Consider the following 15,927-nt stretch of genomic DNA (forward strand, 5'->3'; position numbering starts at 1 on the left):
CTTTGGAAAGTTGGAGCATTTTATAATAATACATTGTGGTTCATTGTATTCTCTATGTATAACATATACATATGCCTTTTATTTTAGTACTTGGAGCATGATTTCATTTTAAATAATCATGATGTTTATTTATTTATACAATGTAGACTGCTTGGTCAAAAATACAACATCCCCAATTACAATAAAGTAACCACTGGAGAATTTATTATTATGATGCCCAAAAAATGCCTGACAAATGTAACACTCAGCTTAAAAAGAGGACTTTAACCCAAATCTCAGTTCCTGACAAAAAAGAAAGAATAAGAGGCTCCTTAAAATTTGTCTAAATACCTGAACACACATATATAAAGAGCAATGAATCTTTTGGAAACAATTACTTAGATTCAGCAGTGTAAACTCATATTTCTCTTACCATCGTTTGGATAACCTCTGATGGAAATGAGTAAGCTTATAAGTCGTTCAAGATGCTTTTTCTAATAACTCTACTAGGAGTTGCATTACGTTTTCAATGCTACCAAAACACTTCAACATTGTAGCCTTTTCTAGACCCACCACCTTACCTTGGAAACCAGGCTGGCCCTGTATGCAGCCAGGGCCTTTAGGTATTCTTTTTTGGCAGCTTCTGTTTTCCTTTTATACACCTATGAAAAGACCACAATTAATACCACCTTTAGCATATAAATCCTCAGCTGTAAAACAACTGCTGCACAAATGAGGTCACAATATAACTCACCCAAGAGTTTGATCTCAACTTTCACACACACACACACAAATATTAAAACAAAACAAAACCCCTGGCACCCCCATGACAGCACAATATTGACATCTGCTCTTGCAAATGAGAGAAGATTTTCAGATTACAGTCTAGACTCCTTGAGAGTGACAGTAATGGAGGGCCTCACACTAAGGCCGTTAATAAGGTAACAAGAAGGATAAGATTTGCTGAAAATAGCTTAAATTATAGAAAGTAACTAGCTTCTCCAAAATGTCTTCTTTCCCTCACACACATTTCTAAACTATACCAAAACAGAGGATAAAAAATGTAAACACATAGCAGCCATGAAAACAGAAGAGAAAGACCAGAGGCCTTGGTTTCCCTTTTAGAAAAAAAGAAATAGGCAAAAATAGCCAGTGATGTGGGTTTTCCACTAGTGAGAGAGAAGTGAGTTACATAAATAAAACCCAGCATTTTCAACATGATTGCGCTTCCTTTTTTTTTAACAGTGTAGTCAGATGGCTGGGTGTTAGAGCAAAGTACAACTATCCTTCTCCCCAGTTTAAAAGTTAGCTGCAGGGCGGGCCATGGTGGCTTAGCAGGCAGACTTCTTGCCTGCCATGCCGGAGACCCGGGTTCGATGCCCAGTGCCTCCCTATGTAAAAAATAAATAATTAATAAAAGTTAGCTGCAATGGTTTGCCAGTCCCTTAGAATTACATTTCTGGGATAGACGATCATTCTAAGCTCACTGCAGACACAGTAAAATTCTCTACTTGCATGATGCCAATGAAACCAGGAATGAGGTCACGATTTGTAAAGAAAAATCAAGGGCTTCCTGCTCTTCATTCCTGAAACAATTATTCTTTTTCATCACTAATAGGGATCTATTCTTCTGTCCTTACCTCCTAGTAATGGTAACTGGAGTTTCATGCAAGGAGCAAGGGAGGCTCGACCCCCAAGGAACCCATTCTTCTCTCCATTTGTGTGCAGGAGTTTCATGGGGAAGGAGAGGAGACTAAAATCCTAAGGAAGGATCTCCCACCAGCATGGCTAATCTCTGAATACCTCTTATACTGCCGAGCTTTAAAATGAACTTGGAATAAAATTTCAAATGCCCAGTGACAATAATGAGACATGCAGAGGCAGCTTCAAAGTTTGGAAACCCAACCAGGACAGCACAAAGGTTCAGAAAGATGAGCAATGAAAAGGCAAGCGGGATGGACCTAATCTCTTTGTAGTGCTCCTTTTGAACAAAGGGAAAAAATTCCACATTATTTAAAATGAAAAGCTTATCATCAGAAGTTTATGCTTGCAGGACACAGCCTGGATATCTTCCAACCCTCCTCTGAATGGGCTCTGAACATTCACACTTAAGCTAATGGAGAAATCTATACAGACATGGAATGGCTGGAGAGTTGTTTGTGTTTATGTTTATTTGTTTGTTTTAATTCCATAGGAAGAAAGGCTTTCATAAGAAGTCATACTAAGAGAACGTGCTCATCAGCAAACGTACAAGGGAGACTCCGGTTAATTTTTATATATCTTTGTGATATATAAAAGGAACTTGCCTTACCTGCTTTTGTTCTTCTCCAAGGCTATCCCACATAGATGCTACGATTTTTGAGACCTCCCCAAAGGTTGCATTGGGGTTTTGACCTTTAATTGCAGCCTGTGTGTCTCTAAAAAACAGGGCATATGCTGACACTGGCTTCTGTGGCTCATTGGGATCTTTCTTTTTCTTTTTCTTTGGAGTCTTGGGCTTCTTGCCAGAATCTGGAGCAGCTCTTTTCTCTCCAATGGCCTGCAAAGGAGGAAGAAAATTCACTGCCTAGAATGTACTTGCATTGAATTTATCAAGACTTTCTTAGGTCTACAATTGTTCTTTTAAAATTTTGTTAAACATCATCCACAGATGAATCACCACCTAAAGGGGGGTGAGGGGTAAAGTTGCTTAGAGTTAACCCGGCAGTAGAGATTAGCATTTAGAACATTGATTAATAAGACCCAGAAGGGTCTTCCATACATTCAGGACATATGCTCTAAATAGCAATTATGAGTAATGAAAGACAGGACACATTCTGTACCAGGCAATGCTATATATACATATGCTGTGATATAAACATACACATAAGACAAAATATTTTACATCATCAGAGGTTTTAGAAGTAAAAGCTAAATATCCAGAATATTGATCATATTCAGATCATTTCAATGGGGTCCCTGCCATGGTCACATGCTACATGTATCACTGGTCTGAATTAACTTTTTTGAAACTCATTTTTAGTTTTACCAGAATGTTACTTTGCTAATGGATCTCTTAAAATACAGATGGAAATCAGCTATGATCCTGAAATTCACACAGTAAGGAAAAGGTCATCTTTATTTTCTAAAATATTAACTTCTTAAAGAATACAACAACAAGGAATGTAAAAATGTCAAAACTACTTTAAGTAAAGGCAGAAGGGAAATTGATACTCTTCATAAAATTAAAAACCTATAAAAGAGCAATAATCGGGACTTAAAAATCACCAAGGCTAAAGATCCCTAGTACATATGATAAGTAACCCTGCCCACGAGAATACCCCCAGAGACTCACAGATACAATATGAACTTCGTGAGATCAAAACCACTGAAATGGTGAGTATAACTTGTATAGTTCACTGCACTTCAAATTCACCTGCTACCTTCATCTAATTTCCTCAACCATATATACTTACATCAGAAGAAATGATTTATCAGTCTTGTTTGATTACAATATGACCATATTGAAGATAACTTTGCAGTTACATCACTATAGATCTTGAGGTGTTTGACAAAACCTGTTTTAAAAGCTAGTCTTGGTCAAGACCAACTGAGACAGAATCAAGTTACAACCAGATTGGCTTTTAATGACCTTTAGTCTTGAATCCTAATTCATATTTTCTGAGAGTGTCATTGTTTTCCGAGTGAGGATCATCTGGAATGCAACCCAATTACTACAATTCTTCAGGATAAGTGTCTTTTTTTTTTTTTAAGAGCTCTGAACCCTCAAGGTTCTTGTTAAGAAACCACTGCCTGCTTCCAGGTGCCTCCTGTTTGCACTATTTGAGTGATGAACTTCCATACTTTATTCAAGTAGTTTATGTGTTCCACCTGGTGGTAAGCCATACCTTACCTCTCCTTAAGAAATGTCATCTTTCATAACTCATGCAATCAATTCAATCATTCTGTAGACCCCATAGTTTTTTTTCTAAATCTCAGGATAAGTGAGGCTTATTTAATTCCAGTTAGTGATTCTGAACTTGCAAGGGAGTCAGCGCCTTCAGTTGGCACTAGGCTTTGAGTGTAAATTGGAGCCAAATTTCCTTTGAAGAAAACGTACTGCTTCGTAACAAGAGAAAGAAATATATACTGCATAAATAAGTATTTATACAGTATATTAACATATTTATATATTATATATCAGTAAATATATTTATCTATTTATATATTTCAAATACCAATTCTGTCTAATGACTATATTCTTTTCCTCGGAGCAAATTTGGCACTGTTAGTGCTGATGACATTCTGAACAATGACAAGATGAAAGTAATTTCCAGGGCAGTTTTCTCCCAAATGAGAATATGAGTCCCAAAACAGCATTCAAATGTTGACAACCTTTGATAGCTCTTTTTTGGATAACCATGACTTACCCTAACCATCACAGCTTTTTGAGAATAAACCAGAGATGAAGAATCCCAGTTTAAATAAAAACTCAGAATTACTTCTTCTAAAGAGAAAATTTTGTGCAGTTGACTTAAAATGGTTGCAAAAAGTGGAGAAATTTCTTCACCCAGAAGTGACATAATCAATGACAATTTAATCTTCCTTTCTCAGCCAAGTTGCTATGGTGGTTTGGAGCTTTATGTGCCCCAGAAAAGTATGCTCTTAAATGAATCCCTTCCTGTTGGTGCGAGCCATTTGTAAGGAGAACCTTTTGATGAGGCTACTTTAGTATCGGTGTGACCGAAGTCTTAATCCTATTGCTGCAGTCCTTTACAAGAGAATGAAATTCAGAAAGAGAGAAAAAGAAAGCCACAGGAAGCAAGAAGCTAAAATGGAACCCAGACGAGAAGGAAGCCATGAGATGCAACATGTACCTTGCCATGTGACAAGCTAAGAACCAAGGATTACAGCTGCCAGCCCCAGAATACCACTCTGCAGGGAGAAAGCATCACCTTGATGATGCCTTGATTTGGACTTTTTTTGAGCCTCATAATCACAAGACAATAAATTCCATTGTTTAAGTCAACCCATTTCATGGTATTTGCTTGAGTAGGTTAGGAAACTAAAAGTGTTGCTCAAAAGATAAACTGGAAAAAGCCAGGAGCATAAAAGGTTCTCCTTAGATATGATCATTTCATTTTGGTACAGAGGTTAAGTATGAAGATCAGTGGAAATGAGAGTGAAATGAAAGAAATCCGTTTAAATTTGTAAGGGCCAGTTGTAACTTAGTTGTTCTTATTCCTACTCCTACACTTACACACACCCCTCAAGTTTTTTAATTCATTTCTTTCCTCACCACCTTAGGTGTGAGCATAGATGGTTAATTTATTTACCAACCCCATGCCCACTGGGGAGCTAATTTGATACTATGGACCAAACCCTCCTTTTTGAAATCTCATCTACATTACTCTAACCCCTCCTCTTTTCCTCATCATCCTCAATCTTCTTTAGCTCTTCTTCATCCATTTGTTACCTCAAGAATCTGGTCTTGACTTGCTCCTGACACCTATTCGGAGAAATCTTGATTATTTCCATATCTTCACATCCACATGCTATTGGTTCCCAAATATGTATTTCCAACTCCAATGAACTGAATACTAGACCCAAATATCCAAATGTACACCCCTAGAGTTCAACCAATCCCATGACAAAATCTGATCTCCCCCCGCCGGGGGACGGGGAACCCCACACATGCATTTCCTTCTGTGTTGATCACCCCAGTTACCAATATCCATGCTTCCCAAACTAAAACCCAAGTTATTTCTTCTTCAAATTCCAGTAGGTCACCAAATCTCAATGACTCTCCTTCTGAAATGTCTCTCTAACCCGTTTTCTCCTGTCCAGCCCTTCACCTGCTGAATGGAATAGTTCATAATGAAAGGGTCTTCTAATTGGTTTTCTTTCCTTTGGTTTCTCTTTGTAACGCACCCTATATATGGCTAAAGTTATTGTTCTAAAGGATAAATTTGCTTATGCCATTACTCTTTGCAAATAATCAGCTCTGAGGTACCAACAGAAGAAATACCACCACATTTGAGTCATTTCTTTCCTCCATTACTATTTTTCATCTCCCCTTATGAAACTATTCATTAAACCAATAACTGACATACTTCTATTGCCCCTCACTGTCCACTCTGCCAGAATGCCTGCCTCTCTCTTCTGCCTCACAAAATTTTATGCATCCTCTTAGACCTAATTCAAATATCACCTTCTCAATAAAATCTTGCACAAATCACTCTCCCAGGTAGAAGTGATTACAATCCCAGCATACCAGATACATCAATTATACCACTAATCACATCTGCAGCTAGTTTTTAAACATTGCCATCTATCCCAATGGGAAATCCCAAGGGCAGTAATTTGCTTATAAATCTTTGTATCACCAGAACAAAGTGAGAACCCAAGCACAGAGTAGGTGTACAACTTATTAACATGGATAAGTAATGAGAAATTGTATACTGCTACAGTACTTTTTCCTTAAGTTACTCAGACTAGGCATGCAGAAAGCATAAATACTACCTGCAAATAAATGTTTATTTCAAATCATATATTTTTTTGAGAAAGAAATATTTTGCATGACAAAAGCTAAGATGCAAAACTTTAAGAACTTAATAAGTGATTAAAGGTGCAAGGCTGTTGATTTTGCCAACAGTTAGGCTTACTAACTGAATGAAACTTAACCCTGTGAAGATTAAATTAAAATCAGAGTAGTTCAGAATTTCTGAGAAGTCTATTGCAAGCCATGCCTTTTGCAGATTAGGAAAGTTAGGCTTGGAGGAGCCAGATCTCCCGATTTCCAGTTCACAACATGTCCTGCTGAAAATTTCAAAAAGTAGAAGAGTGAAAAGAAAACAAAACCATCATACATGTAAATGCGACTGCAAATTCATGAAGAAAAGGAATGTAGTATCATGGATGAAAGCCAAAGACTTGAGTATGGGGTGATTCCAAATTCTCTAGTAGATTCTGCACTGAAGAAATTAATGAGGGTGTGTATTAAACTTACTCTGTTGGATTCATCAGCATCCTCTTCATTGATGGAGCTGGAAGGGGATGGAGTTGCTGATTTGCTTGCCGGAGGTGAAGGAGATGTGTGGGGCATACTGGCACCTCCCAAATTCAGCCCCAGCTGGGCACTGAGCTGAGACTGATTGATGGTGGTGAGCTGGGCAGCAGGCATGATCCCGGAGCGAGCAGCATCCGTCATGTGGACAATGGTCCTCATGAGCAAAGAGGGATCCTGGCGGTACTGGGAGACCTGTGTGTGGCTTTGATCCTACAAAGGCAATAGTGAGAGGGAAACGATGTTAAGTTCTCCCAAATATCTATGAACTTAGCATGTCGGCAGCTCCTTAGATAGGTCTGACCAGCTGCAACTTTATAGCAGTGATTTATAGTAGGATGATGGTCTCTCTTGGATATCAGAACTCAATCGAAAAACAGATGAAGAGTCAGAAGCATAAAATCCAAATACTAGCCCAGTCTTTCACTACAGAAGTATCATTGGACGACTTATAAAAATGCTATTAGGGGCAGGTCACAGTGGCTCAGTAGGCAGAGTTCGTGCCTGCCATGCCGGAGACCCAGGTTAAATTTCTGGTGCCTGCCCATGCAAAAAAAAAAAAAAAAAGGCTATTAGCAAAGGAAAAGGAAAAGTCCAACTCTTCCTTCTTCTTGAAGAAATTGGTGGCCGGGAAAGGGTTCAACAGAGGTCCTGCCCTTTCAGGCACGCACCTTCTGGTTTGCCATCCTTCTCGCACACAGAGTTCTGGTTCCATTAACCTTTATCCAGCTCTGTGAGAGAAGGAGAATCAGTTCTTTATTTTATCCTTCCAGGAATGGATATGAAATGCAGGGAGGATGGGCTAGAGAAGCAGAGCACTTTGGTTTCCCAGAGCAAACATCTGTTTGCTTGAGGGCACCCTTTCTGCAGAATCCTCTGTGGTTAACCAAGAGGGTCATTCTGATTCTGAATTATATTGTCAACGGCATCTGGAAGTCATTCAACCTCTTCGGGATGGATATGACTTTTCTCATCTTAAACCTGATTTGTTTTCTTTTGTTCAACACACCATGATTTAATGTACTAATGGATTTTTAAAAATATGTGTAAAGAGGAGGTAGAAATACTCAGAATTAGCTTTCTCTGCGAGTCTTGCAGTTATTGACAAAGTAGCTTTCTCTGTTTTGGGGAGTCATATAAAAAGACTTAGAATTGTTGCTTCCTTATTATTTTTTTATTTCTAAAGAATCAAAAAAAAATGAAGACATGCTTTTGAAATGCCTTGCTTTAAGATTTGTCATTGAGAATAAATGTGTGATTTTATTGAAACCAAATTCTCTTTACTCTCAATGATCCAGAATCTAATTTGAAACACAAGACTATGAATTCTTAACTGACCCTCTTTTGGGCTTTTTTTGATGACTTATTTTTTGTTCTTTAGAGAAAACAGAACGAATTGTAAACAACTGAATTGGGGCATCTGGCTTCTTAACATTAAATATATAAATACCACTAAATAAGAAACTATATTTATCAATAGGCGACTAGTTGAATAAATTATGATCTACCCAGACTACAAAGTAGTATGAAAGCTTTAAAAAATTTCATTAAGAGAAACTGAATTTACAAAACAACTATGCATAAAATATAGGGTTCCTATATGCCACCTCGCCACCAACACCTGGCATTGGTATGGAATGTGTGTTACAATTGAAGGTAGTGCTTCTTAATAACTGTACAATTTTTTATAGCATTTCCCTGTGTCGCAATTGATGAAAGACTATTAAAATCATATTATCCATCATCTGTAATTTACATTAGGTGTATTTTTCCCATATACCACCCTATTATTAGGACCTTGCATTAGTATCGTACATTTATTATAATTCATGAGAGAACATCCTTATCCTTGTATTGCTAACTATACTCCATCATCTACATTAGGGTTCACTGTGTTGTACAGTCCTAGGTTTTTTTAAATTTTTTTAAATACAAAAAAACACCAAATAAATGCAAACATTCCTATTTTGATCATTCCATTCTATATATATAATCAATAATTCACATCATCACATAGTTGCATATTCATCATCATGATCATTTCTCAGAACATTTGCATCAATTCAGAAAAAGAAATAAAAAGATAACAGAAAAAGAAATGAAATGAAAACAGAGAAAAACAAAAAATATACATACCATACCCCTTATCCCTCCCTTTCATTGATCACTAGCATTTCAAACTAAATTTATTTTAACATTTGTTCCCCCATTATTTATTTTTATTCCATATGTTCTACTCGTCTGTTGACAAGGTAGATAAAAGGAGCATCAGACACAAGGTTTTCACAATCACACAGTCACACTGTGAAAGCCACACCACTACACAATCATCCTCAAGAAACATGGCTACTGGAACACAGCTCTACATTTTCAGGCAGTTCCCTCCAGCCTCTCCATTACATCTTGAATAACAAGGTGATATCTACTTAATGCGTAAGAATAACCTCCAGGATAACCTCTCGACTCTGTTTGGAATCTCCCAGCCACTGACACTTTGTCTCATTTCACTCTTTCCCCTTTTTGTCAAGAAGGTTTTCTCAATCTCCTGATGCTGAGTCTCAGCTCATTCCAGGGTTTTTCTCAATCCCTTGATACTGAGTCTCTGCTCATTCTAGGATTTCTGTCCCACGTTGCCAGGAAGGTCCACACTCCTGGGAGTCATGTCCCACGTAGACAGGGGGAGGGTGGTGAGTTTGCTTGTTGTGTTGATCGGAGAGAGGCCACATCTGAGCAACAAAAGAGGCTCTCTAGGGGTGACTCTTAGGCCTACTTTTAAGCAGGCTTGACCTATCCTTTCTGGGGTTAAGTTTCATAGGAACAAATCCCAAGACTGGGGGCTCAGCCTATAGCTTTGGTTGACCACACTGCTTGTGAGAATATCAAGAATTCAACTTGGAGAGGTTGAATTTCCCCCCGTTCTCACCATTCCCTGAAGGGGACTTTGCAAATACTTTTCCACTCACTGATCTAATCACTCGAATTCATTGGGGCATAACAGTCCTAGGTTTTATCTTTAAATTTTTTTTTTTTTAGGTGCATGGTCCAGAAATGGAACCTGGCTGTCCTGCATGGAAGGCGAGCATTCTACCACTTTATCTGTTAATTTTAGTAATATCTGCATTCTAAAGTTTTCCCTTTTAACCATATTTACCTCTGTACTTTGGTACTGCTGATCACACTTCCAGTCATGTGCCATCATCACCACCAACCATTTCCAAACCTTCACCATCAATCTAAATGGAAATGCTGCACACGCTAAGCATCAACTCCCCATTCTCTATCCCCAATGTTAACCTCCTGGTAACCTATATTATGAGGAGATTAACATACCTATATTCTAGATTCTAACTCTTATGAGTTTGCTTATTACAATTAATTCATATTAGTGAGATCATACAGTATTTAACCTTTTGTGTCTGGCTTATTTCACTGGGCATAATGTCCTCAATGTTCATCCATGTTGCCCCATTTACAGGACTTCATTCTCTTTTATAGCTGAATAATATTGCGCTGTATGTATATGCCACATTTTGTTTAGCCATTCATCAGTTGATGGACACTTGGGTTGCTTCCATATTTTGGCAACTGTGAATAATGCTGCAATGAACATCGGTGTGCAAAAATATCTGTTCGAGTTCCTGTTTTCAGTTCTCCTGGTTATAAATATAGAAGCAAGATTGCTGGGTCATATGGTAATTCTATATTTAGCTTTCTGAGGAACCACCAAACTGTCTTCCACAGTGGCTGCACCATTTTACAGTATTCTCACCCGCAGTGAATGAGTGTTCCAGTTTCTCTACAATGCTCCAACACGCATAGCTTTCTGTGTTGGAAAACAGTGGACATTCTGGTAGGTGTGAAATGATATCTCACTGCCGTTATGATTTGCATTTAAGATGAAGTTTTTTTAATTACTGAATTGCATTTATATGTATTGACCTAGAGTAGGATTTCTCAACCTTGGCTCTATGGACATTTTGGACTAGATAATTCTTTGTTGTGGGAGCTGTCCTGTGCATCGTAGGGTGTTTAGCAACATCTCTGGTCTCTACCCAGTAGATGCCAGTAGATACTCCCCAAGCCTAGTCATAATCCAAAATGTCTTCAGAAATTGCTAAATGTCTCGCTGGCCGAGAGTGATAGCCGAGATACAGTACATTGAAAAAATCAAGTTGAAAAATAATTGTTGAGTTCAGCCTCTTTTTGTTTAACAAAAAAAGTGTATCCAAACTGTTAACTACGAGTCCATTAAAAGAGGCAGGATTGGAGGGATAAGGAGGGAGAGTCTTAACTTTCTCCATTTACATTTGCGTGTATTTGGACGTGCCTGTGATTAAAACACAAAACAAAACAAACAAAAACTAAAACACCTTAGGCAGGAAACACTAAAAAAAAGAGCATACATGAACGGTTTTTTAAAAAAGGGCTGTAGCAAATTGCTCAGATTTCTTTCCTATTTGTTAATAATTTCTGAATTATTAAATTGTGGTGGAATCACTGAAGAACCAGGTTACACATATGAGAACAATCTCACTCTTCCATGCATTTATGACAACATTCGCTTCCGTTGTTCCTAAAATACTGTATTCTACTGGCAGGCATCCTTCTGCAACTTCTAATGCACAAGTGGTTTTTATACCATCAGTCTGACCTGATTTTTTTATTTTTTTGATTGGTATTCTAACACCACATTTGCACATTTCTTAAAAATACAAGCTTCCTGTCCACTGTTCCACATTCAACCACTGCCTGCCTACTTCAAAACTACCCTTCAACCATCAGCAATTAGGCATTTTATCTTATTCTTCATTTTACCTGTCATAGAACATCTCCCAGAAAGCTTTTTCAAAGCCTTTTCAGACTTGTTTAAATCTAGGTATTTTAAAAGTATTTATAGGCAACTTCCCAAGTGCATTCAAATTATTTTAATTTTAACTGTACAATAATGAATCAGTTACCTAGCATGGCCATGGAATATGATCATCTGATTTATGCCATTTTCTCATTAACAGAGGAGTCTGTTCTCCTGGCTCCAATGCCCGTGAAAATCAGCATGTACAGACGCTTGATTAACTCACCCATCACCTCCAGCGTGTTTTAGAGTCAAACAGGAGGCCATGAAACAGGTCATCTTCCCTCCCTCTTAATAACTTTCTGAAGTTGATACGATTATTACATACATTCTTAGACAGATAAAAGTGAATCCGCAGGCCCCCCAGCCAGCTGGTGATTCTTCAATAGAAAAACTGTGTTCTAGCCCTGGGGCTTCAATGTAGAGGCAGAAACCAGCAGAGAGAGAGAAAACAAGAGCGAGAGACGAATGGGCCTGGGCTCTCTACCACCACCATCTCCCTTTAACAATGTCAAGTCCACTCTCATCTGTTTTATAAATTGGGATTTCTCCTAAAATAGGGTTCTGTGGCAGTGGGGACAGGGTGAACACTCGTGGTAGGGGCGATTGCCATGAAAAAACTTTTTTTCAGAGCCTTCCACAGTCTTCAGGTCCACAGATCAGTGTGCCAGGACTTCCAGAATGTTTTCAAGTCAACTCTGAATACCATAATCTGTGCATCAAAGTGTCTAGCTTTACCTTGCTCCACATTTATTGGACAATAACTTCCTATGCATAGGATCATAGTATGAAAAGCTTAATGCTCAAAGTATCTCTTTAGAGATTCAAATTCCTTTAGGGACATCACATATTAAAAGCTGCCTTAGGGAATGTGAGGCTCCTTAAGAGCTCCAATTATTCGCATTAAAAAAGTAACCTTTAAAAGATTTTCCCTTTGATTTTAGAATTCCCACTTAGAGAGAGAAAGCTGTCAGTGCAGTTTAAAAGCACTGCCTGAACACCACACTCTGTGCCAGGCCAGATAAGCTACATAGATAGACCAATGGTCAGATTTTTGAAAACTAGGAAATTACCATGGGATTTTTTTTTTTTTTTTTTTTTTTTTGGCATGGGCAGGCCCCAGGAATTAAACCCAGGTCTCCAGCATGGCAGGCAAGAATTCTGCTACCGAGTCATCACTGCTCAGTGGGATTCTTCTAAACATTAACCTCACTGGAAAAAACTGAGAATGAACTAAGGAATTTACCATGACAATGTATGGGCAAGAATAATTCATAAATATTCCTCCAAATAGCTCAAAATATTTCTTAGTAGTAATGTCACATTAAGAAGCACAGAACCGTGTAATACAGCCCTAAGACACTGAATGTGCTTTTGTGTATCATGACCTCTTCCTAAAATTGAGGCTTGAAAGATTTATCAACAATCATCGAAAATGCACAGCAACTAGTGGGTTTTAAGAGACAGCAACCATCTCTACTATCATATCCAACAAGAGCTGAATGCTGGGAGCTTTTTCATCTTCTTTCAGTTATATTTTATATATGGTGTACACTTGAATCATTTCCTAAGTTGCTCAGTTTTTGGGTGATGCATTTGGGCAAAACACATTCTCTCTTCTTCGCCTTACCTTGTCCTCTAATTGATGATATCTGACCAGACTTTCTCAACCTTGGCAGTATTGATGTTTTGGCCTAATATTCTCTACTGGGGGGACTGTCCTATGCATTGTAGGATGTATAATAGCATTCCAGACCTCTACTCATTAGACGCCAGTAGCTCCTCCAGTTACGACACCAAAAATAACTTTCTTGCCAAATGCCCCCTGGGGGCCAGATGCAACCCTCCTCCCCACCTGCTCACAACACACACAGTTTAAGAACCACCATATTATTGAACAAATGCAATAGAAACAATCTTCTTAGAGGTAGCGAACACCCAAAGCTTATGTTCTGTCCTTAAAAATAGAAAACATATTGATAAGATTCAAACTGTTATAAATACTATGAAGAAAATAAATAGGGTTATTAAAAAAAAAGTAATTGGGTGGAGTGTGGCTTCATTCACTAGGGTCAGTAAAAGGCTCTCAGAGAAAATGACATATGAGTGGATACCTAAAGAATGAGCAGAAGTGAGTCATGAAATTGGCAGGGATAGCATGTTCCAGGCAGAAGGAACAGCATATGCGAAGGTTCTGAGGTGAGAGAGAGCTCGCCATGCTTCAGAAATGGGAAGGAGGACCATAAAACTGGGAGAGAGCAGGGTAGGGATGCTTTCCCTGGGGAGGAGACCCACTGTGCTGAGGCGTAAAGGGAGTGCAGGAGCTGACTTAGCCAGGAAAGAGATGAGTATCCCAGGCAGAAAGGAATAGATGCAAAGGCATAAGGAAGCAGGGCAGGGATAAGGAAGTGAAGCCCAGAGTTAGCGGATGAGGCTTGTATGCAAGTGAAGGTCAGACTGGGCCAGGTTTTGTAGTCCAGCCTCAGAAGTCTGGATTTTATTCAGAGTGCAGAGGAAGACTGGTGAAAGTTTAAAGGCTAGGTGTATCTCCAGCTATTCATTCCTATAACTATTAACTGAATGTGCCTCATGGGCAGCCCCTCTAAATCAACTGGGCATATTTGATTTAGTTTAAATACTAATATACAGCCTAATACTCTCAACCTATGTTTTGAAGAGTACCCAAGGATTCATTATTGCAGTCACTCTGTCATTCAGAATGGGCAACCTCATGAAATGCTCTAATACTGGGAAGAATGTTGCCTTCTATCTATGCGCCTCTAAGTGCATTTCATGGGATGCTCAGGAAAGCCTTAAATGGTGTGTGTATTTTTTTTGGGGGGGGGGGGGCAGTCAGCTGAGGCTTGTTTCTTGCTCTACCTGATGAAAGAGCCTCTTGTCTTTCTTTTTTTCTTTTTTAACAGGAAATCAAGGAACGGGCATTTCTGCTAGCAGTCCTTCATTTTAAGTTGCCTGAAACCAGTTGCTTTTTAAACATTAATCATTTGAGTGAATTTTGAAAATCTGAATAATTATTTATTGAAAAGGAAATTTTAGATCACTGGCATACCTGAAACACCAGAATCACACATGATAAAGAGAATGCTGAATAAACACCAAGAAAAGAAAACAACAGCATTATAGTTTACCTAAATACTGCGCCTGCCTATTTAAAAAGGACAAAAGAAAAAGATGTGCAAGACGACTTAGCACCAAACTAAAATGTCCTCTTTGCCTTAATCACCACTGAGAGAGAAGTGAAAGGAGAAAAACTTCCTCACTGCATAAAATCACTGTTATGTAATATTACCACGGTCCCGTGTTACCTTATGGAAAAAAAGGAGTGGGCTTTTTGTTAGGGGTGGGGATGGGAGAGGTACAAAGTTTGCTAGTGTTTCCTTAGCTAAAAAAATTCTTATTCTCACTCTATTTAAACCTCCTCCACTCATTCCTTCATGCCCAGAGAAAGAGCCACTTCCTGAGGAACGTCTTTTCAGAGCCCGCTGCTCCTTTTTCCTTCCCACGCCAATGTCTGGCATTTATCTCAGTCCTGTACACTTGGTGCAAACTTACACAATCTCTTGTATTGTTTTCTGTTTCTTTTGTGAATGTGAGATAGAAGCATTCAAACAGATTACTTTAAACATTAGACATTATCATTCTATTTTATCTATATTTTAATTCATCACGATGGTTTCCTCTTTCCACCAGGGTCGATTTTATTAAAAAGGACTTTAAAATATCTAATATGCAAATATATTTACTGCATCGTCAATCTATATTTACAGCTAAATATTCTTCAGCAACTCTTCAATGTTAGGCCTTCATAATAGAGGATAACATCCAATTAAGAAGCAAATAATCCAAATATATTAGAGAGTGTGACTAAATACATTTTCACTGTGCCAGTTTTTTAATCAATGTTTCCTGAAAATGGACTAATTAAACAATTATCAGTAATAAAAATTACTTGGTATGAATAAATAGAGTAACTGCAAATTTGAAATTTGGGCCGATAATTTTGCACTCAATTATTTAGTAATGTCCTACA

At 38.2% G+C, this 15,927-nt stretch overlaps 1 protein-coding gene across 6 annotated transcripts in view; it reads right to left on the reverse strand.

The window, feature by feature from the left end:
• TOX3 (TOX high mobility group box family member 3) overlaps positions 1 to 15,927 on the reverse strand; it is a 109,335-nt gene that overhangs the window by 5,477 nt on the left and 87,931 nt on the right. For all 6 annotated transcript variants that reach the window (XM_077132433.1, XM_077132432.1, XM_077132434.1 and 3 more), the window contains exons 4-6: positions 6,968 to 7,237; positions 2,291 to 2,518; positions 561 to 641 (exon numbers count right to left, since the gene is read on the reverse strand). In XM_077132433.1, the coding sequence (XP_076988548.1) occupies positions 561 to 641; positions 2,291 to 2,518; positions 6,968 to 7,237 (579 nt within the window). The remainder of the gene's footprint in view (positions 1 to 560; positions 642 to 2,290; positions 2,519 to 6,967; positions 7,238 to 15,927) is intronic.

This window comes from Tamandua tetradactyla, chromosome 16, assembly GCF_023851605.1.
Source record: "Tamandua tetradactyla isolate mTamTet1 chromosome 16, mTamTet1.pri, whole genome shotgun sequence".
Taxonomy (NCBI): Eukaryota; Metazoa; Chordata; class Mammalia; order Pilosa; family Myrmecophagidae; genus Tamandua; species Tamandua tetradactyla.